Here is a 25342-nt window from a genome sequence, read left to right as displayed (position 1 = left end):
GTTCAATTCATTTTTCTTTCAACTCTTTTTTGTTGTTCTAGCTGTACTAAATATGATGTTCTTTCCTTTGTGATCTTACTTTGTATTGTGCATCATTCCAGGTTTTTCAAAAATTTTATTGCCACATCATAAATTCATCATGAGCACCAGCCTGCACTACATTTCTGGAACCTTGCTTGTTGTATGCACTGCGTTATTCCTGCTAATTGATACTACAAAATCTCAATCAGCTGCCCACAGCAATTATACAGACCATGATGCCCTGCTCATTTTCAAATCTCTCATCACTGATGACCCCATGGCTGCACTATCATCCTGGAACCAAGGCTCCTCTGTGTGTTCTTGGGCCGGTGTGCGCTGCAATCGCCAAGGTAGAGTCTCCGTGCTCGATGTACAGAATCTCAATTTGGCTGGACAAATAAGCCCTGACATAGGTAACCTCTCAGCCCTCCAATCCATCTATCTACAAAAAAATAGGTTCATTGGCAATATCCCTGATCAGCTTGGCAGGCTTTCCCTGCTAGAGACACTAAATGGAAGCTCCAACCATTTTAGTGGATCCATTCCTTCAGGTCTCACCAATTGTACCCACCTTGTGACTTTAGATTTATCAGCAAATAGCATCACGGGTATGATACCTATTAGCTTTCACTCTCTGCAAAATCTTAAGATGCTAAAACTTGGACAGAACCAGTTGACTGGTGCAATCCCACCATCTCTTGGTAACATGTCACAATTAACCACCCTTGATGCTAGTACAAACACTATTGCTGGAGAAATTCCTAAAGAATTAGGTCACCTTCGCCATCTCCAGTACTTTGATCTATCCATAAACAACCTCACAGGCACAGTTCCAAGACAGCTTTACAACATCTCCAACCTAGCCTTTTTCGCAGTGGCAATGAACAAGTTACATGGGGAGATACCCAATGATATTAGTCTAGGGCTACCAAAACTCCACATTTTCATTGTTTGCTACAACAAGCTCACCGGGCATATCCCGCCATCTCTCCACAACATAACTAAGATCCATAGCATAAGGATATCACACAATTTCCTCACTGGCAAGGTCCCTCCAGGCCTCCAACGTCTTTCCAAGCTTGTTTGGTACAATATAGGGTTTAACCAAATTGTTCACACCACAAGCATACTGGACGATCTCACAAACAGTACTAAACTCGAGTACCTTGGTATCTATGAGAACCAAATTGTGGGTAAGATCCCTGATTCAATCGGTAATCTATCAAGTTCTCTTGAAAATCTATACATTGGTGGCAATAGGATCACTGGACACATACCACCAATGATTGGGCGATTAACTAGATTAACATTGCTAAACATGACTGATAACCTACTAGATGGAGAAATCCCATTGGAGATCAGCTATCTCAAGGATCTAAATGCGCTTGGGCTATCAGGAAACAACTTACCTGGGCCAATTCCCACACAATTCGGAAATCTTACTGCATTGACAATGCTTGACATAAGCAAGAATAGACTAGCGGGTAGCATTCCAAAGGAGTTGGGCCACCTGAGCCACATACTTTCTCTAGACTTATCATGTAACAACCTCAATGGGAGTATCCCTGACACAGTTTTTAGCCTTACCAGCCTTAGCTCTATACTAAATATGTCATACAATGCACTTACCGGTGTAATACCGGAGGGCATCGGTCGATTGGGGAACATCGTCGCCATTGATTTATCCTACAATTTGCTAGATGGCAGTATCCCAACATCAATTGGGAAGTGCCAAAGCATTCAGTCTCTGTCCATGTGTGGCAATGCAATCTCTGGAGTAATTCCTAGAGAAATCAAGAATCTTAAGGGCTTGCAAATATTAGACCTCTCCAACAATCGATTGGTTGGAGGTATACCAGAAGGCCTTGAAAAGCTGCAAGCTCTTCAGAAGCTGAACCTCTCCTTCAACGATTTGAAGGGTCTGGTGCCAAGTGGGGGTATCTTTAAGAACAGCTCTGCTGTTGACATCCATGGTAATGCAGAGCTATATAACATGGAGTCAACGGGATTCCGATCATACTCCAAACACCATCGTAAGCTAGTGGTTGTATTAGCAGTTCCAATAGCATCAACAGTCACTTTACTTATCTTTGTGGGTGTCATGTTCATGTTATGGAAATCAAAATGCTTGCGGATTGATGTGACAAAGGTTGGAACTGTAATTGATGATTCGATACTCAAGAGAAAACTCTACCCACTTGTTTCTTATGAAGAACTATTCCATGCAACCGAAAACTTTAATGAAAGGAACCTCGTTGGTATTGGTTCCTTCAGCTCCGTGTACAAGGCTGTCTTACATGAAACTAGTCCCTTTGCTGTCAAAGTGCTAGATCTTAACAAGATTGGTGCAACCAATAGCTGGGTTGCAGAGTGTGAGATCCTAAGCACTATACGGCATCGGAACCTAGTAAAGCTAGTGACACTATGCTCAAGTATAGACTTCACTGGAAATGAATTCCGTGCATTGGTGTACGAGTTCATGACAAATGGGAGCCTTGAGGATTGGATCCATGGCCCAAGGCGTCATGAAGATAGCGAAAGAGGGCTCAGTGCAGTTGAAGTACTCTCTATCGCCATTGACATAGCAAGTGCCTTGGAGTACATGCATGATGGATCATGCAGGGCGGGTCAAGTTGTGCACTGTGACATCAAACCAAGCAATGTTCTACTTGATGGTGACATGACAGCCAAGATTGGTGACTTTGGGCTTGCAAGGTTGCACACACAAACATGTGTTAGAGATGAGGAATCTGTTTCTACCACTCACAATATGAAGGGTACCATAGGCTATATACCTCCAGGTGCTAGCTCTTCCTTTCTATACATGATGTGATTAATTTTGTAGTGTAGCCCTCAATAACCTTTTTTTACTTTTCTTGACATGAATTACGTGGGCTTAAGACAATTGAACTTTTCTATTTTGTAATGAACATTACAAAGGATCATAGAATTATAATGGGGAAGGTGGGAAAGAAAGAGAAATAACCTTTTATACTAAAAATATAATATCTTTCTTGGTGAAATTTTATGATCTTCAAGGTGGTACCAAGAGGTACTCTCTTAGTCCAAAAATAAGTTGATTCCTACTTTCCGTAGAAAATTTAGTAGTGAAGAGTTAAAAAGGTCAAAGTATGTGTCCCTCATTAATAGAAAGATAGTATTTTAAGGTGATCAGTAAGGGGGTGTACTAAATTGAAAAAAAACTTATACATTTATGCATAGTGGGTAGATAAAAGGGCAGAAATCGGCTTACTTTAGACTAAATTTTTAACTCTAGAAATAACTTATTTTTAATGGAGGGAGTAGTATGTTTTGTAATGTAAAACTTGGCATTTCCTGTTATAGATATCAAACTTTAAATTGAAAATTGTGTATCTCCCGATAAGTCCACCAGGGCTGTAAAATTGTTCTGTTTCTCATTATTTGATTTTTTTTATCTATTCATCTAGAATACGGATATGGAGCCAAAACATCGACAAGTGGTGATGTCTACAGCTACGGGATAATGCTCCTAGAGATGATCACAGGAAAGAGTCCTGTAGATCAAATGTTTGGAGGAGAGATGAACCTGGAAAAATGGGCTCGAGTGTCAATTCCACACCAAGCTGATGAAGTTGTTGATAAGCGGTTTATGATCAAAGCAGGTTCTGGAGAATCCTCAGCTGATGGGCAGCAACAACAGCAGGTTGATACTGTGGACTCGAAACTGCTGTTGGAGACTATTTTAGTTCCCATGGTGGATGTTGCATTATGTTGCGTTCGGGAGTCCCCTGACTCACGCATCAGTATGCACGATGCACTGTCTCGGCTGAAGCGGATCAATGAGAAATTTTTGAAGTCTCTCGCAGTGTCTACACCTTGATTTGTTGAAGGAGATGGTTTGCTGTGCTGGCCAATTGGAGCATCACATCAACTATAAAATTAGTTTTCAGTGTTGTAGTTCTAATTAGTTAAGAATGGAGATGATAACACTGACGAAGAGCACATCTAGCTAAAAAGGTTGTTTCACTCTTACTGGCACGGTCAATTTTTAAGATATTGTACTCAAATGTAATTATATAAATACTTACCGAGTTAATATACCCATGGGCTGAAAGTTTTGTAATAGTTAAAAGCACACAGCTCCCAAATTCTTGTACCAATGGTGCATTTTTTTTTTGAAAAATAAATAGAGAGAGAAGGAAATCCCTTCTTCCTGTATGGTTGGTACACGTTAGAGCATTTACTCATATAAAGCTTGCTCCATGTTAATCCACATCATCAGCACTTTTAAGCCGTTTGATCTGATCCCATTTTTTTTCCTGATCATTGGATGAATACACACCTTATTATCCAGCCCAGTTAGCTTTTTTCATTTTGTTTGGCCCATCTAGGCCTGGATAAGGGCTTTGTGAGATCAGTTGTTTTAGTTCAGTTAATCGTCTAGTAATAACACATTTTCTATTTTCTTTGTACTTTTGTTCTTCTTTTTCAGCCAATACAAATATTAATATGAATGTATTATCCAAATATCTCGCAGCAACGCGCGGGGTATCCATCTAGTATAATAGAATAGTTGTACAATACCATGGAAATAAAATAATTGACAGTTACTTTCTGGCCAAACTATGTGCTCTTCTTATTAGCTGTCCAGATCTTGAATCTCTTTAGGGCAACAACAATGTATAATATGGAAGTGGGTATTAGTGTGGGACCATGTGTCAGTGAGTATGTAGTTAAATTAGCCATCACAATGTATGAGAATAGAGAGAAGGAATTAAGATGGGGCCCACGGAATAAAACAAATCGCTACCCCCAACCTCCCGTGACTTCCTCAGTTCCTCCCGCGGCCGATGCGATCCCCAGTCTCGACTCCATCGTTGCCTTATCCAAAAAAAAAAAAGAAAGAAACTCCATCGTCGCCGCTGCTTGCATCGCTTGATCCGGAGTAGTCGGCCGCCGCATCAGGCCGGCCTCCGAGGCCTCAATGCCAAGCAACCCAGGCCGGCGGAGGAGCAGCTCCCTATCCCGGAGCGCCTCTCCATCCAACTCTCTTCCGATCCCGATCCAAAATCCTTCCATCAAAGCCGCCATCGATTCCGGCCGACTCCGACTTGATGTCGTCCTAATCGCCGCCACTACCCCCTCCCCTCCCCTTCCACCTCCACCCCACCCCTCAGGCGCATCGACGGGTTCTTCCCCCCAAATTTCTGCCATCGTTGTGGAGGCTGAATAGGTCATGGGAGGCGTCGGCTTCGGCTTCTAGTCCTCATCCAGAGGCTATGTGCATCGGATCTGAAAGATCGGTGTAGATTGCAAAGTAGACCATTTGGTAAGCCCCCTTTCACCCACTTGCATGCATTTTATGCCTCACTGTTCATGTGTGATTATTTGTTTCTTGTTTGTTCTGGTTCAATATGTGACATATTAAGATAAGTGCTTTGAGACAAATCTGGTAGATTGCAAAGTAATACAAGTATATTGCAAAAACAAGTAATTGAGCCAAATCTGTTGACATGAAAATATTACAGTACAAGGTTGATATGAAAATAGTAAAGTACAAGGTTGATAGTAAGTTAATACACTCTAATCTTGTTGTGGTTGACCTCCAAATTTCTGCCAGATGTGCTCTATCAAATCTTCCTTGAGACGCCGATGTGTAGATCAATCATGAATAGCCCTGTTCTTCTCTAGTACCTCTGCAAATCCATATATTGGTCCGTGGTCAAGTCCTGTTATCTGAGCAGAGAATTGACCTTGTTCATATGTGTTGTCATCCGGTATGTCATAGGAACCTCTCTCATCCTCAACTATCATCTTGTGCAAAATAATACAACCATACATTATATCTGCTAGCTCTTCTCTTTGCCAAACTCTTGCCGGGTGACGTATTATGGCCCAACGTTTTTGTAGAACCCCAAAGGCTCTTTCCACATCTTTTCTAGCTGATTCCTGACGTTGTGCATACAATTTATGCTTAGCGCTCTGTGGTTTGATGATTAATCTGGCAAATGTTGCCCACTCTGGATAGATACCATCAGCTAGATAGTATCCCATGTTGTAATCTGACCCATTGAGAGTATATTGAACAGGAGGTGCTCTTCCTTGTAGGACATCAGTAAATAATGGGGATTGGTCTAACACATTAATATCATTATTTGAACCAGCGGCACCAAAAAAAGCATGCCAAATCCATAAGTCTTTTGAGGCAACCGATTCAAGCATGATAGTGGGTACCCCATAATCACCACGTGTGAATTGCCCCTTCCATGCAATCGGACAATTTTGCCATTCCCAATGCATGCAGTCAACACTACCCAACATGCCAGGAAATCCATGTGCCTCTCCAAACTGAAGTAAGTGTTGAATATCCTCTTCGGTAGGCCTACGTAAATATTGTTTACCAAATATGTGCCTCACACCTTGAACAAAATTGATCATACACTCCATTGCTGTTCTTTCAGCTACCCCAAAAGTCTCATCCATAAGATCAGCTGGAGTACCATATGCCAACATTCGCATGGCAGCAGTGCATTTTTGAAATGGTGAAAGACCCACCTTTCCAAATGCATCTGTCCTAAGACAAAAATATGGAGACCACTCGCCAAGAGCTTGTACAATGTGCAAAAAAAAGATGCCTCCTCATGCGAAATCTCCTACGGAATTGATCATCGGTGTACAAAGGATTGTCTGAAAAATATTTAGCAAATAACCTGTTGTGGTCGTCTTCATGATCTCTACTGATGTACCTACGTGTGTAGCCTCCACGCTGATTAGAGTTCCCAGCTAGGCGTGCCATCAATTTCATCTCAAGTTGGGCTTCAAGCCGGGCTTCTAGCTGAGCTTCAGTAGGATCATTAATTTCTTCCCACATCATATCTTCCAAATTCTCACTAGTGATGGACTCATCAGAATGACTAGAATGGACTTGTGAATCACTAGACATCTTTGTGGGAACTAGGTGGCTTTGTTGAGAATGAACTGAATTAAAGGCAATGGTATATATATCTTGCTGAACTGCATACCCTGTTTTATAGAAGATACAACTGAATGGATATGTGCTAACATCTCAGTGTTGCTTTTGTTCCAACAGCTAGTTTCCAACAGCTATATTCTATACAACTATGTCATGACTTTGTTGTTTGGATGTATTCCAACAGCTAGATTCTCAGCAGGCATGCCTTGCTGCTTGGATGTATTCCAACAGCTAGATTCTTAGTAGCCATGTCTTGCTTTTTATATATTTAAACAATAGTTTTATAAACATCCATGTCTTGCTTTTTATATATTGAAACAACAGTTTTATAAACATCTATGTCTTGCTTTACAACTATTTTAAACTATCACAATAGCAAGATTATAAATAATTGTGCTAATTATTGCTGCTACATATGTATTTTGCAGGCTGCTGTTAAATCAAGTGCTAAGAAATTATAGGCCAACAATTTCAAATAAGTTCAATTAAGACTGTGGGCTACATATTATCAGTACATAACATCTTCTACAGGTACAAAGATACAACCATCATTCACTAGGTTCACAATCCAACATTTACTTAGCCTACAAACTTAACACTGAGTTCACAAGTCTAATAATTGCTAAGTCTAAATCCTAGCAGCAAATTGATCATAGACCACATAGTGACACACTAAGTAACAGGGATACAACATCACTTGGTGATCATTTATTCTTCAGCAAGTTCTGTAGCTAGCTTTTCGAGGACAGCTTCATGCCTCTTCAGTTTTGCATCACTAAAATTTGAAGTGTCCTTGTCCAACAATTTTAAGTATGTTTGATACTTCTCCATTTTTGTGTATTCCTTCTTTGCTTCAGCTGATTTCGATGTTGCTTCTACAGATTTCAGCATTGCTTCTACTTTCACTTTTATAGCTTCATTGTAAAGAACAAAGTCTTGACATGGCTGGTCCCCCAAAGGAGAAGGTGCGACATTTTTACCTCTCCCTTTTAACTTGGCTTTGGCTTTTTTCTGTTCCTCAGGGCGCTTCTCTTTGCGTCTGTTCTCCTCCTCCGTGTCTTGGTTGGACGATGATGTGTATGCACCTGATTCAGAGATTTCAGTCCTCTTATTCTTACTATCTTCTTCTAAGACCCTTCGCCATTTTGGTTGATCTTTCAGTTCTCTCCACATATACTCCAATGTGAAAGGTTTTTCATTGTTTTCTGACTTAAACATAATATGAGCTTTCTCCATGATCATATCATCAGAATATCCACTACTGAAGGTGCTTCTAGCTCGAGAATAAGCTCCACAAAATTTTCCAATTTCCTTCTTAACACCACCCCAATGTGTCTTGCATTGCACAACTGTCCTTTTGCGGTTACTTCTAGATATTATTGCTGTTAAACTCTGCAGCTACAGCCTTCCAATAGTATTCTGCCTTCTTATCATTACCATTTATGGGATCCACTGAATTATTCAGCCAAGAGCTAAGGAGTCTTATGTTTTCCTCTTTAGTCCAGTTGACTCGTGTTCCTCTCCTCCCTGCCTCTTGACTGTTGTCACTTGACTCTTCGATATAAACCACATTGTTCTCTTCATATCTTGCAGGGCACTGAGAGGCTGATTCTGATCCGTGGGAAGAAGCAGACCCAGTAATTTGATTAGGTGAGTACACCCAATTATCCGGAGGATGAAAACCTTGAAAACTCATTGGTGTAGAGTGTAACCAATGTGCTTGCTGCTGAAAACCGTGGAAGCTTGGAGTAGAATTGCCATATGGTTTATAGTTGGTTGGAGCCCCAAAAGGATGGAAGTTCTAAAATGTGGGTGTTCAGGATTGAGAAAACTAGGATTGGGAGAATATTGAGGGGAACTGTGGAGAAGTGGAGTTTTGGCTACCATTTCCAGAAGTTTGGCTTTGGGAGCCCTGGCTAAGCATGTGCATAAAACCTCTGTTGGGAGGATCCATCTTGTTTAATGAAATGCAGAAAATGACTGAGTTGTGTTTGTATTTGTAGAGGGATGAGGTTGTAGCGTTGTTGCAACAAGTTGCAACGGCTACAAATGTAACGGCTAACTGCTACTTTATTATTTTAGTGCAACTCTCTGAAATCACTGTACACATGCTATATTTTATTTGCCTCTTGCCGGCAATAGCACTACTGCCTGGTTCTTGCTGTTATCTGCCCCTACAATGGCTATTACCTGGTTGGATGAGTGCATTTATTGCTTATTACCTGCTTTTTAAGCACATTGTGTTTGCCCTTAGAAGTTGGTTTAATCCTTTGACCACAAAATGTTTGGCAAAACCTGATATCCAATTGTAAATTTGTAATACCATGTGCTTCCAATAAATATATTTTGATGAAAAGATAATTACAAAAAGGCATGAAAGTTTTACTTTTTAGCTCAGATATACCATCAGGAACTACTAGTGCTTAGAACTGGTCGATTAGCATAAATTAGAATAGTTTATAAATTTGTGGTGATCGAATCCCGAGCGAATCCAACCAATCTTACGAAAATGACTCCCCTCGAGCACCCGATGCGCAAGAGAAAGATCGGACGCTCTATTGGTCCATCCTCCCACATGCATGACTGGAGGAGACTAATGGGGACCCGCAGTCTAATCTTCCTTCTTATCCACTCATTCCACTCTAATGAGATTGCTCGTGTGCTTCATGCCTTCCCAAAGCAATGAAATTAACCTCCTTGCTCACTGCTTTTGAACTGTACTACGGCTTCTCCCGCTTCACTGGAGCATCCATGCCAGCCAAGCGAGTTGTACAAGGCAGGCAGTGGATCATAGAGATGCACCGGCCGGTAGGAGGGAGGATGCCAACTCATCATCGTATGAGAGGAGGAAGAAGAAGATCTTGGCCGGTACATTTTTGCGATTTTCTACTTTTCTAGTTTTTGCAATTTTTTATTCTTTTAAACACCATAAATAAACCCGGTGCATTTTGATTTTTTAAGTTGGATCGGAATGTTGCACCGGGTGTGTTGATGATGTTTCACTTTTTTTTTCTTCAAGTTCTTGTGGATCTATTTAATGTTTCAACGTATGAAATCTTAATGTTCCCTGCGTGAGAGTGAAATGTTTAACAATGGCTAAACTGTTTTCTATAATACGGTGAAACATACATCGCCCGAATTTTTAGGGTCTGTTTGGTTCTATTGCCCAGCTAGCCTAGCTGGGTAAGGGCAAGCCAACTCGTTGCCAGCTTGCCAGGCTTGCCATATACCCTTTGTTTGGTTGGTTTGCTTTCTATGGCAAGAATTAGTGGCTAGCCGTTTGGTTCCTTCAACGAATTATCTTGCTCTTTAGAGTATTTTGTGCCGCTTCTTTTCATATTGAGCAAAATAATATTGCACACAGATCAAATTTTTTTAATTGATGGCTTTGTCACAAGAACACTACAGATTCTTTCACAGTTAACTTGGCCACAAGAATAGTACGGATAGAAGTAGTAAAAAGGGCAAAGCTATATGCTAAAAGAATTCCTTGAAACAATCAAATATCTTTTTGAACTACTTTATTACAAGTTCGAACCAAAGCATATCAATTATTCAAATAATATCTAAACTGCACGTTTCATTCTTAAACTATTTAGCTTGAATGCATAGTAATTATTCAAACATCTCAGCAAAGAAATTACATAGCAGCTGGATAGTTTTGTATTATCCATTGTGCCACATATTCCTTAATAGAATCCAGTGGTCTACCCTTCAACATGGCAGCTATATTCTCATGGGTCGCGAGGTAAGTCTGCAGCTCAAATCGAACCATGACAGGGTATTCCGTCATCTCATCAATTATCTTGAATAGGGATTCATTTGGATGTGTCATATGTGTGAAACGCATGATTTCAGACATATTATCCATAGCCCCTGTTATCTCATAAACCACATTATCATCAGCTCTAACTCTTTTACCTTTATCAGTTTTTCTACCTTTTGCACGCCTAGAAGATGAGCTACTTCCAGTATTGTTCTCTTGATCTGGAAGACAATCTGAGTCATAATTTGATGAAGGGTCAACATCACCAGGACTGCCATTTTTATCACCAATAAAATCATCATCTTCCATTGGACGGTCATATGGTGTTTGCAGAACATTAAATTCCCCTGTTGCATGCTTGTCTTGAAAAATAAACTCCATTTCATCATACCAACGTATGGGGACGTTAATGAATTTAGCCCTTTTATCTTTGGCCTACACATGACAATAAAATGGTAAGAAACATAGACATCCATATAGTGTAAACACGATAGTTATTTGCTAGGAAAGAATAGTTAGAACACTCACATTAGTCATTCGAACAACTTCAGTCTCATCATATAGGATTTTTTTCTCAACGTCATCAAAATTGGCCCCGCTCAAATTCTTTGCCTCCATAATCACCTTCCACTGAGCCTTCAACTTGTGAAACTTGTGATAAATTTGTCGACTTGTGAAGTTTGTGTGATACTTGCCATTAATTTGCTTTGCACATTCCTCATGATGGACTTCTTTAAATACAAGTTGTCTTCCATCAGCCAGTATCTTCTCCTTGTAGTATCGCAACATTTCGTCAACAACCTGGGGCTGCCAAACCACATTGTTCCCTGCCATATTGCTGCAAAAAGTATAAAACATTATGATAACAAGTCAAGAATGACATGGTTCAGTTGTTCCGCCACTTAAATCATGTAAATATAGGAAGCATACACAGCATGACAGTGCAATACAATTCAAGCATACATTATTCTTTGTATGGACTAGTTTGTTCCTAAAGTAAGATAAAAACATATATGCAGGAACAGAATTTCACAGCACAAATCATCCATGCCTAACATTATGTCTATTTCTCCACATCCTTCTTGCCATATTGTCTCTATCTCGCAGCACCTCTCTTTGCTCTTCACGCAAATCACGCTGAACTCGCCCTGGTGATCTTGGGTAATTTTCAAACCATCTTCACTCAGAATAGACTAGCTCATCAGGACCACCATTTTGCAAGATCCAATTGTGAAGAATGCAACATGCTATGACAACCCTTACTTGGGATTGAAAAGGATAATATGGCCTAGTTGTAAGAACTTTGAATCGGATTTTTAGAGTTCCAAACGCTCTCTCAACAGTAGTACAGAGAGAGGAGTGTCTTAAGTTGAATAGTTCATTTGGTGTCTTGGGTTTATTGCTTTTCCATTCACGCAAATGGTATCGGGTTTGGTGAAACGGTGGTAGGAATCCTCTCCTAGTAGCATACCCAGCATCCGCAAGATAGTACTTCCCTATTATAATATCATTAGCATGATCAATTCTACTAGGTGTATGCATAAGTTATATTTGAGATATAAAATTATTAGAGGTGCAGCAACCTTCAGGGACTCGTAGGCCATTAGGATGCTCAAGAGAGTGTCTCAGTATTGTTGAATCATGTGCTGAACCCTCCCAACCAGCACTAATATATGTAAACATCAAATCAAAGTCAACAGCAGCAAGAACATTTTGTGTAGGAAATGGCTTTCTACCCCGGAATCTATCTGATATTCGAGATGGAACATTGCATGGAACATGGGTCCCATCAATGCCACCAATGCAGTCCTGACCATTCAATTACCAACCAAGTAAGTACATGCAAAACTCCAACATGTTTTTAATTTTAGATGAAATGTGAATAAAGTTATACCTTAAAATAAGGATAAAACCTTTGGTTGCCCAAAATCTTTGATGGCGTATCATGCGTGCGATGCCTAAGCATTTCTGGTCCAAGATGCCCGATTGCATATAATACTTTATTGAAGTACCGACTCACAGTTTCACCAGACCTTGTGAAGTGAAAGCCAATATCACCATTTTTTTTGTGATGTCCTACCGTAGTGAGAAACATGGCAATTTGTTCCTCTACAGTACAGTGCCAAGTATCTCTCAATGCTCCCATACTACGCAGCTTATAACATAGTTTAAAGAACACGGTTTTACCCATACGTAGTTCACAGATACAATGTCTCTCCTCACCACAATAGAGTTTTTGTAAATAGACCATCCTCTCTCTATTTTTCTCTAACAACGAGTATCTAATAGGGTCACTATTCTTGCGCTTATATATGATCAATGTCCAGTATGCCACTAAGAATGCACTGAAGAATGCAATTCTTCTATTAATTAGTGCACTGCCATCCATCTATAAATAAAAATATAAAAAAATGAATACTGATTGGATTACATGCAGAGTAATATGCATAAAGTAAATGCGCCAGAAAAAAAGGAACGAGCATAACAAAATAAAACTATGTATCAACATAATAAATACTTATTAGGTGCTGATCGATAAAAGCACCTTTATTCCTGTATTGCAACTCATGTTTGTTCTGAATCCTGTTTTTCGTACCAATTAATCAAACACTATATAGAAGTACGGCTATACGGCAGTGTCAAATAATATGAACACAAGGGAAAAAATTAATGGACAAATGACGGTCTAAAGAGCAAATACCAAACATCAATGTATAATGCATACTTCTACTCTTGATTGGTGCCGACGGCCAGAAAGTTCCTAGCTACTACTGCACATACCATTGACAATCCCCATTAATGCAAAATCAGAATCTAGCACCAAAGGCCCAAAGCAAGACTACTGGATGTGGAAATAGTACATGAAGCAACATATACAGCTCGCATACATCCATCCATGGCAGGAAGATGGAGAGATATAATAAAAGAAAAAGGTCCTCGTACCTACAAATCTAGACAGACGAGGTGCCGTCGGCGGAAGAAATCAAATTTGGGAGCTTCTCTAGATAGACGAGGCGCCGCCGGCGGAAGAAATCAAATCTAGGAGCTTCTCAGCTCTCACCACGAGCAATCATGTGTCCAGCAGCAAACTTCTGCAAGAACAAGCTCTCCTCAAATCGAGTTGGCCTTGCTCTTCGATTTACTGCGTGGAGACTGGAGGCTCTACAGCATTTTTATATGGGCACGAGATTACCTGACAGTTCTGCAAGGGGAGGAGGATGATTGCAAATTGACCAGATCTGTGAGCCCTATAGTTCAGCCAAGAGTGGGGGAAGAGAGCGACGAGATCTGCAAGCCCGATTCTTTAGCGAAGAGTGGAGGAGGAGGACGAAATTGGGGGACTGGTTGTTGAAGAAAGCAACAACTTTTGAGAAAAATCGCTTCATCCTTATCAACGATTTTTTTCGCGCGAGCTTGCCGTCGGAGGCGAGCCGATTCGGCTCTCCCTTGTGAGCCAGCCTTTTCTCGCTCCTATGGGCTAGCTCGCCCCCATGGGCTAGGATTTTTTTTCTGATTCCAAACGACTGGCCTTGCCAGGCTAGGCTAGGCCCCTGCTAGCCTTAGATCCAAACATATTAGAGAACACAGCCGGTTGCTTGCTTGCACAACGTGTGCCCCGGGTAAGAGGTTATCTATACATATAGAAAAATCAGTCAATTGACTCCTGCTAGTGGACAGACTTTGAGATGGATGACCATGATTGTGACATTGGTGACCCTGTTTAGTTTCAGGGGTGAAAAGTTTTTGCATATTACATCAGATATACGGACACACATTTGTAGTATTAAACGCAGTCTAATAACAAAACAAATTACATATTCCGCCTGTAAACTGTGAGATGAATTTATTAAGCCTAATTAATTCATTATTAACAAATGTTTAATGTAGCAACACATTATCAAATCATGGCCTAATTAGGCTTAAAAGATTCGTCTCACGATTTACATATAATCTGTGTAAGTGTTTTTTTTCTACATTTAATAATATATGCATATGTCTAAACATTCGATGTGACGGCATGAAAAGTTTTTGTGTGGAACTAAATCGGGCCTAATTGAAACAAACAAACAGACGGCAGTAGTGCCATTACTAGTCTTCTCTGGCGTCGTCTCAGTTAGGCTTAGCTCCATCTGGTTATGTCGACACGAACACGGTCGCCGTGGTGTTGCCGCCGGCGAACGGCGATAAAACTTTTCACCACTTTGTCTTTGCTTCTCCTACTGCCGACGACGACCAAGGTTTGCCGGAGCTGCAGCGACGGCGAGCGTCACGCCCTCCTACGCCGCATCCAGCCGCTCATCGGCCCTGAGTTCTCCTCCAACGGACGGTTGGATTGGGACGAGGCCGTGGACTGCTGCCGCTGGGAGGGCGTCACATGCAGCGTCGCCGGCCGACGACGAGAAGCAGCTGGTGGCCGCCGCGTTGTGTCGCTGTCGCTCCCCGGAGTCGGCATCGCCGGCGCCGTGGACGCCGCCGTGCTTGCGCCGTTCACGGCGCTAGAGAAGCTCGACCTCTCCGGCAATCAAATCACTAGCTTTTCAGCTGCTAATCGCTCAGGTAAGTTAATACTAAGTTTATATTTACAAATATGTCTAAATTCATATATAAAATAGTAGATTTAGTTTAAGCCCGATGTAATATTTATATTGTTTTTTCCCGTCTCTCTTATCATCAGGGGGGTTTGATAGAGGATGGATTATAAAGATTTCCATTTGAGAATAAGTTGATGGGACAACATGTCACGCTTTCAATTGAATTTTAGCGACTTAACTTTAGTCTCTGTATTTAGACATTAATTTAGAGTATTAAATATAGACTACTTACAAAACTAATTACATAAATAAAAGCTAATTTGCGAGACAAATTTTTTAAGCCTAATTAATCAATAATTAGAGAATGTTTACTGTAGCATCATATATGCTAATCATGGATTAATTAGGCACAATAGATTCGTCTCGCGAATTAGTCCAAGATTATGGATGGGTTTTATTAATAGTCTACGTTTAATATTTATAATTAGTATCCAAATATTCGATGTGACAGGGACTTAAAAGTTTTAGTCCCATCTAAACAGGGTCTTAAGCCTCTTTCATTACTTCTTCCGTTCTTAAATATATCAAGCTATTGACTTGTTTAATATTTTTGATCATTCGTTTTTCTTAAAAAAATGTTTAGTTATCATTTATTTTTTTAGACTTGATTTATTGTCAAATCTTCTTTAAGCATGGTTTAATTTTTTATATTTACACAAAATTTTTAAATGATTAAACGTTTATAAAAAGTCAAAGCGTTATATATTAAAGAATAAGGATGGTATATGTTAATAGATATACTCCCCCCGGCCCGTAATGTAAGTGATTTTAGAGGGATGTGACACTAAGATTATGAATCTGGACATGCTCCATGAGCATGTCCAGATTCATAGTCGTAAGATGTGTCATATCCCTCCAAAATCTTTTATTTTATATTTTCTTATTTTATATTTTTAGATAATGGAATAGATAAATCTTTTATTTTATATGACGGAGGGACTAAGAGCTTACACTTTGTGTGTATGTAATCTAAGTACACACATATACGTGGGTCTTCTATATAATAAAAATGATTAACTAATGATTAGGACATTAACATATACCACTATTTCTGCTGACAGACATGGTTGTCGGTGCTGTTCTCAACAACTTAACCGCACTTACGGAGCTGCACCTAGCCGGGAATGAGATCACCACCACAGGCTGGATTTCCAATTTGACGTCCCTGCAGGTTATTGACATGTCCAGCAATAAACTACATGAGCTCAACGGTATGATCGACTTCTCAATCTTTTTTTAATATAGTTGTATCGATAATATACAACCAGTTTCATATATATGGTTTAGTATCATTTGTAAAGTATAGCAATATTCCATCCAAAAAATTTCTATGCCCAAATTAATCAAATTCACAAGCGCACACGGTACATCATAGAACACAAAACTATAAAAAGCGAAATAACCATCGATCACAAGTAGTAAGAAAATCATCCATTATAGAGAAATTGATCCCACATAAATGTGTGGCTTCAGCTTTATCTGGGTTTTCCCATAATCCCATGCTAGCCGATGAACGCTCGATCATCTTACCTGATTAACAAATAAGAAAAATGCTTCCTGATGAACACCCGGCAGCGAATGCCCTGATTTTTTCTATCTCTTTCACGGTACCAATAGCAATTAATAAATTAACTTTCTGAACTTGTCAGGCAGCGTGAGATCACCAACCATCTGAATCAGCAGCTAATAAAAATCACAAGTCTAATAATTAATCTCAGCACTGATGGATTAACCAGACTTGCATATATAGATAAAATTCAGCAGCAAACAAATCAAATAATCAAGAGCTCAGCTTATAACAGTTGAAGACCAAACACTAGATAAAATAATCCTCTACCCGTGCTTTCTACACGATCAGAAGAAAGGGCATTAACATGTACCAAGTAGCAAGACCAGGAAAATAATCTCCAGACCTAGCTTCTTCTCCAACCTTCACGGCGGCAGCAATAATCTCAATTCGCAGATGGGATCGCCATCAGCTTTCCTGGAGAACTCTCAACAGAACGACACGAAAAAATCCTCCTCTTCCAGGACCAATTACGTAGCATAATTAAAGTGCTCGCAGGCACCATGGACCCATACATGCACCGGCCTACCACACAGGGAAAGGCCCAAAAACCAAACAAACTTATTTATAATTTAATTAAGCTAATTCCCTAATTAACCGGTAATGATGCCGCTAATTAATTGCCTTGCCAAACTGACACCAATCTTGGAACAGCTCAATGCAACACATATAAGCATACGTGTTGGAGTTGTACTGATCCAAAAGTAAACAAAGAAGATTCAAAACTATGCCGGTTTGATTTCAATCAACTTAGAGCCAATTTGCACTGTTCGTCTCACATCTCTTCTTATATGCTGATAATTCTTCTTCATGTCTGGCTTCACTATAACATGCATAGAACCAATGAGGAATGATACATGGGTCTTGGTCACATCACTTCTCAAGGGTCACCCAATGGAATCACTAATATTAGGCACCTCCACTGCCCCACCTTTTTTTCCCTCTCATTCTCCATCTTAGGCAAGTATGCCAACCTTGTAGCAAATTTTGAACGATTTTTTCTCTTAAATCACTTACACTTGTCCATTCTATAGTCCGGTCGCATTATTGTATTCGTTGCAATAAAATATTTACAGTAAGATTTCATATGATTATATTTGTTTTTTTAGTTTCTATTGTTGCAGTCAATACTTTTAAATGATGCACACGGTTTTATTTGTATGTTTCAATAAGTATTCCTTGATATTTCAGTTTGTTATTTATAAATGTTGCTCACAGTGTTCTTTTCAATATTCTAGCAAGTATTTTTATGATATTTCTCTAGTTACACTTAATGTTTTTTGAGTGATATAAATGTTTCAACAAAATAAGTATTTGCAAATATATCATATATTTCGTTTTTTTTTTGCGTTTCCTTCATTGGGATTTAATGTTTTGTGTAGTTATTGGTGCTATAATCAGTATTTTTTTAGTGTTGCATGACTAAAACCTTTGATAATTCGAATTGAAGCATTTGACCAAGTGACAAAATAATTTTCTATAAATGATAAAAAAACACTCGATTTTTTGGGACACATATTTTTTTATTAACATATAATCGAGTAAGATCTTGTTGTAAAGATTTAGTTGTCAATGAATATCACAGTATAATCATATCATAGATTCGATAAGTAATTACTGAGAAAACATCATTGAAAGCTTGATAATGAGTTATAGTTTCGCATGTGGATACAAGAGAGAGGGGTTAGTGTGGGCCTGTATAATCTAAAATAGGCATCCTACAGCACGCAGAGAGTAAACAGTGCAGTAGGGAAGTACACCCCAAAATCGGGTGCCCGGTCCCTAATCTCCTATTCCCCTCTCACAAGTACATGTTCAAACTATGCATTGTAAAAAATTAACGTACCGGAGGAAATACCCCAAATTGTTTTAGCAGAGGAAACTAAAGGAGTGACAGTGACTTCACTTCCATAGAAGACTAGTTCGGGCTTGTTCGGTTTGGAGAAATTTGAAGTCATAGGAATATGAAAAGTGGAGGAATCAGAATGTATACACATTTGAATCCATAGGAATTTCGAAAAGGTTTGAGTGGATAGAAATTTTCATGTGTTTTCTCTCTACAACTTAGAGGGAAAGGAAAAAATCATTTGGTTTTCCTATTCCCAGTTCCTACAAACTGAATGGCACTTGATGGAATTAATCCTTCCTTTTGTTTTTCCTTCAATCCGAATAAGCCCTTCATTTGAATTTGGAAAAACATTTTTAGAAAGTATACATGTTGTTTTTTGGTTTTAAAAACCTGTATTTTAAAAGGAAAATATAAAAGGTCAATTTCTTCAAATCAACTCTTCATTTGATCTTCATGTTAAAACTATATCAATTAGTAACATGTGGCTCCGGCTCCAATTTACACAGGTATTTGTGGCCTCCATCAACTAAAATATCTAAGCGTTGGTTTTAACATGATACAAGGAGTAATTAATCCATGCTTGGGGAAATTGCAGCACCTGGTATACTTGGACATGGGATCAAATTTTCTCACAGGTGAGATTGGACAAAATTTACTAAGCAACTTAACCCAAGTAGAAGAAGTACATCTTGGGGACAACAATCTTACTGGCACATTTGACTTCTCGTCCTTGGCTAACAACTCTGAGCTCCACAGCATCGTCCTCTCGAACAACTACAAACTAGAAATCGATACAGAGCTTGTGAGGTGGACACCGTTATTCCAGCTCGAATACTTGAATCTAAGCAATAGTATTGTCAACAAGAGAAGCAACGGGATCATCCCAACTTTTCTATCAGCCCAAGTGAGCCTCTCTGGGATTGATCTCTCCATATGTTCACTCCAGGGGAGAATCCCATCTTGGATGTTGTTGTATAACATTTCTTTAGGTTTCCTCTTGCTGCGTGGTAATAGCATGGATTTCCTTGACACTGGTAATCTCGGAGCCAACGTTACGTCATCAATGGAGGTGCTTGATCTGTCTAACAACATGATATCAATGCCAATGCCATACAACCTTGGAAGTCTATTTCCATATCTGAAGTACCTAGACATGTCTTCCAACATGCTACATGGCGGAGTTCCATCACTAGCAGAAGCCGTGTCATCATTGCAAGTTCTTGACTTGTCATTTAACAGGCTTGACGGGGAGATATCGCCGGAATTTATAGGGAATGCATCCATTTTGACATCCCTTCTGCTCTCACACAATGACCTAACCGGGCCTATGCCACCCTTCCATTGGATCCCAGGGCAGTTGATTCACCTGAGCGTTGAAAACAACCAACTATCCGGTGGTTTGCCGCCTCTGCTTATGAACTGCACCAACCTTGAGAATCTCAATGTGAGGTATAACCGTTTATCTGGTGTAATCCCAGTAGGCCTCCTCAACTTTGAGAAGCTTGGTGCTCTCCTTCTTGGAGGAAACCAGTTTCATGGTGTCATTCCTTGGGATATTTGCCTCAACAACAATCTCCACTTCATAGATCTTTCTAATAACCGGTTCTCTGGTGAGATACCAGGTTGCTTATACAGTGTTTTCTGGTCAGAGCTGCCAATGTACTATGAGGATGATCCATTTGGCAACATCACACAGAGAAGACAGACATATGTCGAATTCACGACGAAAGGGGAGAGCTTGACATACATGGGAATGCCTTTGGAGCTCATGACAGGCATAGATTTGTCTATGAATCGGCTATCCGGAACCATCCCTAGCCCTGTTGGGTTCTTGAGGCAACTCAAATCGCTCAACCTATCACACAACAAGCTTGTTGGTTCGATACCTGACACATTCATGTACCTGCTTGAAATGGAGAGCATGGACCTCTCACACAACCATCTCAATGGGAGTGTCCCAGTGGAGCTGGCCAATCTCTCCTTCCTGAGCTTCTTCAGTGTTGCATACAACAATCTCTCCGGTGAGATTCCCTTTGAATCACAGCTTTGTACGTTGAACGGAACGGCATTCGAAGGGAATGAGAACCTCTGTGGAGAAATTGTTGACAAGATTTGTCTGATGAACTCGAACCACTCATATGACAGTGATGATGAGATGCATCAGTTGTTGTCAATGGATACCATGGACACGCCGCTGATCTACTGGTCCTTCGTTGCTGGGTCCTTCGCCATTGGCTTTTGGGGCATCATTGCATTACTTATATGGAATACAGCCTTCAGGAGCAGGCTCTGCAGCTTCATGGATGGATGCATGTCTAAGATGGGCTGGATTCTTGTGCCTTGATTTAAAGCCACTTGTGCCCTCAACTACAATATCAAGCAATTTTTTGCTCTGTTTCTATTACAATACAGTATTCCGCATTGAACAGATTTTTGCAAGAGAAGTTTAATTTACAGAATTCCTTTTGATGGAAAAGCTAGTAACTCCTTATTCACTCAACATTGGAAACTGGTTGTTTTGAAGTCCAAAAACTGCTGACAAAATTTTACGGTACTGGAGAGGTACCAAAGGTAACAAAATTTAAAAATTTTGGTATCTCCTGCTGCTACCTGACAAATTGGCATATGAATAGAATAACAGACTGAAAAGACAAAAAGAAGATGAGAACACTGTTATTATGTCAGTGCCATGCTACTATCATCAAAGATAAGTCAAACAACTTTGACCATATATACCCATTCGATGAATAGTGACGATTAGTATTGTCTCATATCTAGAAACTAGATGATACCCTGCACGTTGCTTGGGCAATGGGGAAGAAGAAAAAGGTTTTTTCTCATAATTATCTAATGTGTTCATCTAATCCAATAGCATTGCAGAAAGAATGTAATTGGATATGCATAAGCTTTTGGAAGAATTATTTGCTCTTGTTGTCCAAATATCAAATGAAACAAATAGAAAACTAAAATATATTGTCAAAGAGGCGTTATGTAGTGAAAAAGTTTTTATTATAACTAATCAGTCGACAAAACTGTCAAAATTAATTACATGCTTCAATAAACAAAATGCTAAGAAAAATTAGAAAATTAATTTATTCTTGAAAGTATAAACTCATCGCATATGCCATGTCTTCATTCCTTATCGTACAGTACAACTACTTCAAGAAGTACCTCATTAGCAGTAAGCTCAATCTAGTTTCTTACTTTCTGTTAACCGCAAGAATGTGATAATGAAGTACGTTATGTATATAGCTGAGTAGTAAATCATGTTCCTCAGAGCGAGCTCTTAAAAAGCAAAATTTTCTGATCATGTCAAATTATAAATCAGTGATACTTGCGCACTAAGATATTATGATTAACAAGAGAGGAAAACATTATTTGTTTACCATTGTTTCAGGCTGGATGAAGTTACTATATTAACAGCAGCCTTACCTGAATGTCTTAACACACCAAAAGCTGAAAATCATTGGATAGCTTCATGGCAGCAAAACTATCCGATTCCATAGGAACAGAAATACCCAACAAATATGACCAAAGAGAACTTACTTGTGGAACTCCTTCAATTACATAAACCAAATACCTGTAACTGAAACAAAAAATTCAGACATATATGCAGTAGTAGTTTCCAATTCAGTAGTTTCAATTGTGACCGACTCACTACTTTTTTTTTTTTTTGCTAAGTCTTCATGATGCTCGGAAGAGAACAGTCCCAGTCAAAAAAAAAAAAAGCATCAATATTTTCTTTTTCCAATAATCAATCCTCGATTTGTGCACTCCTTCGTCCAGGTTTCAATTCCTGAACACAAAGGTAGTATTAGGTAGAAGCCGCACAACCAATTACATGGAGCAGTGACCATATGGATGGAAACTGATCATCTCAAATTGTAAACAACACGTAGAAGTGCCCCCAAAAAACAGAGATACATGTACTCTGTTCATGGGCCTCATGGCAGATCGGTTTGGACAACAGGGTAAGAGCAGTGTGAAGCTACCATCGTCGTCATTCACCTATGGCTGGTTGGCAGATTCACATCAAATCCATATAGTCTAATCCTTATATACACATGAAAGATCCAAAGGGATGAAAATAAAGATACCAGAAGAGTACTACAGGTTCTATCAATCAAATAATAGTATATGAGATAATTACAAGTTGTACCTTTGCAGTGGAAACTGGGATCCGACGAAATCGGTGGACGATGACCGAGAAACATGCTTTTGCGTGGATTCAGGTATTTCCCAGTAATGAGCGAAGCTCAACAATGAGGCGCAGAAAATCGATGTCTTGATGACCGCCATGGAGTTTGCTCTTCTTGGACATCGACCGTCACCATAGGATTTCACTAGTAAATTGGTACTCTGTCCACATAAGCCACGATGTCATCCACATAATGAAATTTGGATGAGGAATAGAGTATTTTGATTATATATACTAAAGTCATTGACTGCTTCACCAAGAAGAGTACAATTTTTTTTTCTAGTACAATAGAAACGAACATAGATCAAATCCATACACTTATAGGAAATTAAAAGCGTTTTCACATACCACCAAAATGGCTGTGTGCAGGGGTCCAAGCACTCCGCTTGCAACTAAAGTCCCACATAGATACAGTGTCTTCGCAGGCGGTCGGGCGGCCACTACACTTCATGTGGGCATCTTCAAGTCTTAGGATATGGAGAACAGCTTGCGGACACTACTGAAAAACTGATCTTTCGTGAATTGGGAAAAAATCACAACAGTACTAGTTCGAATAGGAACCAGGGCTAAAGAATATTTCTTAGCCCTGCTTTAAAATCCCAATGTCACTTTATGATCTTTAGTCTCTGGACTAAAAATTATTTGTACTCCCAGTTCATTAAATTTCAAGCCGTGTAGGCCCCCCAACGATCTATAGTCCCAGTTGGAATCACCAACCCAGACTAAAGATCTCTCTCCCACGTCCTTATTTTATCTCCCACGCCTCTGTCTCGCTCCCTCTCTCTCTCTCTTGCTCTCTATCTATCTCGGCGCGTGGGCCGGGTGGCGGAAGCGGCGACGTCCACGCCAGGCGGCAGCCTAGCCCTCCCCTCCGCCAGATCCGGTGGGAGGGGAGGCGGCGGGATGGGAGGCCGGCCGGGTGGTAGCAGAGGTGGCCGCCTCGCCCTCCCCTCCGCCATATCTGGTGGGATTGGAGGCAACAGGATGGGAGACCGGGCGATAGCAGAGGGGAAGCGGCCTCGCCCTCCCCTCTGCCAGATACGGCGGGAGGGGAGGCGGCGGGTTGGGAGGCCGGGCGGCAGCGGTGAATGTTCTTGATTTTCTTGATGATTTGTTCTAGAGCTCTGGATATTTCTGATTTGTGAACGTATCTGTGAATATTTCTGTGAATGAATTTGTGATTATCTGATAATTTGCTTGCTCTGTGAATGAATTTGAGATTATTTGATAACATGCAAGCAAATTAAAAAAATGGTAAAAAAGGACTTTTAGTCCCGGTTGGTAACAGTACCAGTCACGTGGCACTGTCAATCGGGACTAAAGATGTGCATCTTTAGTTTATAATTTGGGGTCCCGGTTTGTAACCCGGACTAAAGAGGGTTGCTAACCGAGACTATTATGGGTTTCTCCAGCAGTGGGACTTGGTCACATCCATGGGACGAAGGCGATTCGAGTGGAGAACACAACTATCAAGCGTCCATGGGGTCGTTGGCGGCCAAGATCAAACCAATGGTGGTGGAACCGGTGGGATGGAAGCTGTTTATGGAAATGTGGTCCGGTCTGCACGAGGTGGGCAAGCTGCGGAATCTAGCAAAATGGTTCTGCTCCTCTTTTTTTTAAAGTAAATTTCACAAAACTACGGATACTTAGGTCAAATTATTACAAAACTACAGATTTAAGAATGTGTATCACAAAACTACGAATTTAGCATCAAACATTTTACGGAACTACAGATTTAATGCACCATATCACAAAATTACAGATTTAGTGATGAAGTTATCAAAGAACTACATATTCTAGAGTTTAGATCATAGCACTATTAGTTATAAAATCTGTAGTTTTATGATAAAATAGTTTTTAAATGTGGAGTTTTGTGATAAAATAGTAGTTAAATCAATAGTTTTGTGATATAATACCTTAAATCTGTAGTTCCATGATAAATTTGACTCTAAATATGTAGTTTTGTGAAATACATTCTTAAATCTGTAGTTTTGTGATAGTTTGATCAAAGCATCTGTAGTTTTGTGAAATTTACTCTTTTTTTTTTGGGTCCATAGCTCAACACCAAGGTAAGTAGCACTGACCTTCTCTGACCTTCTCTATGGTGCTAAAGTGTTATACCTCAGCGATATCGATTTTGCTATATATTTGTCGAAAAATTTTTCCCCAAAAATTTGACAGATGTAATTACAGTATAATCGTAGTGTAATTACACTGTAACTTGCATGTAATTACACTATAACTATAGTATAACTTGTATGTAACTTTCAAAAATCTCTCTGTAACATGTTATTTCGGTAAAATGGAGGTCGTGGGAACAAATTCTTTCACATATGTGTGTGCTATGATTTGTTTTCTTCCTCACCAAAACAAATCTTGTAATAGATCTAACGA

General features: G+C 39.8%; 2 protein-coding genes and 1 pseudogene across 2 annotated transcripts; 2 read left to right on the top strand and 1 right to left on the bottom strand.

Moving 5' to 3' along the window:
- Positions 1-298: 298 nt before the first annotated feature.
- Positions 299-3883, top strand: LOC127770134 (putative receptor-like protein kinase At3g47110). The gene is made up of 2 exons (XM_052295803.1): positions 299-2822; positions 3471-3883. The coding sequence occupies exons 1-2, from the start codon at positions 299-301 to the stop codon at positions 3881-3883; spliced, it is 2937 nt and encodes a 978-aa protein (XP_052151763.1).
- Positions 3884-5615: 1732 nt separating this feature from the next.
- LOC127770132 (protein ALP1-like) lies at positions 5616-6946 on the bottom strand (annotated as a pseudogene).
- A 7911-nt stretch (positions 6947-14857) lies between these two features.
- On the top strand, positions 14858-21273 carry LOC127771442 (receptor-like protein 13). The gene is made up of 3 exons (XM_052297357.1): positions 14858-15299; positions 16396-16545; positions 19257-21273. Exons 1-3 carry the CDS (start codon positions 14879-14881, stop codon positions 21092-21094), a joined length of 2409 nt encoding a protein of 802 aa, XP_052153317.1. The 5' UTR covers positions 14858-14878; the 3' UTR covers positions 21095-21273.
- The last annotated feature ends 4069 nt before the right edge of the window (positions 21274-25342 follow it).

This window comes from Oryza glaberrima, chromosome 4 (assembly GCF_000147395.1).
Source record: "Oryza glaberrima chromosome 4, OglaRS2, whole genome shotgun sequence".
NCBI lineage: Eukaryota > Viridiplantae > Streptophyta > Magnoliopsida > Poales > Poaceae > Oryza > Oryza glaberrima.
This window is presented reverse-complemented; position numbering and strand designations above follow the sequence as displayed.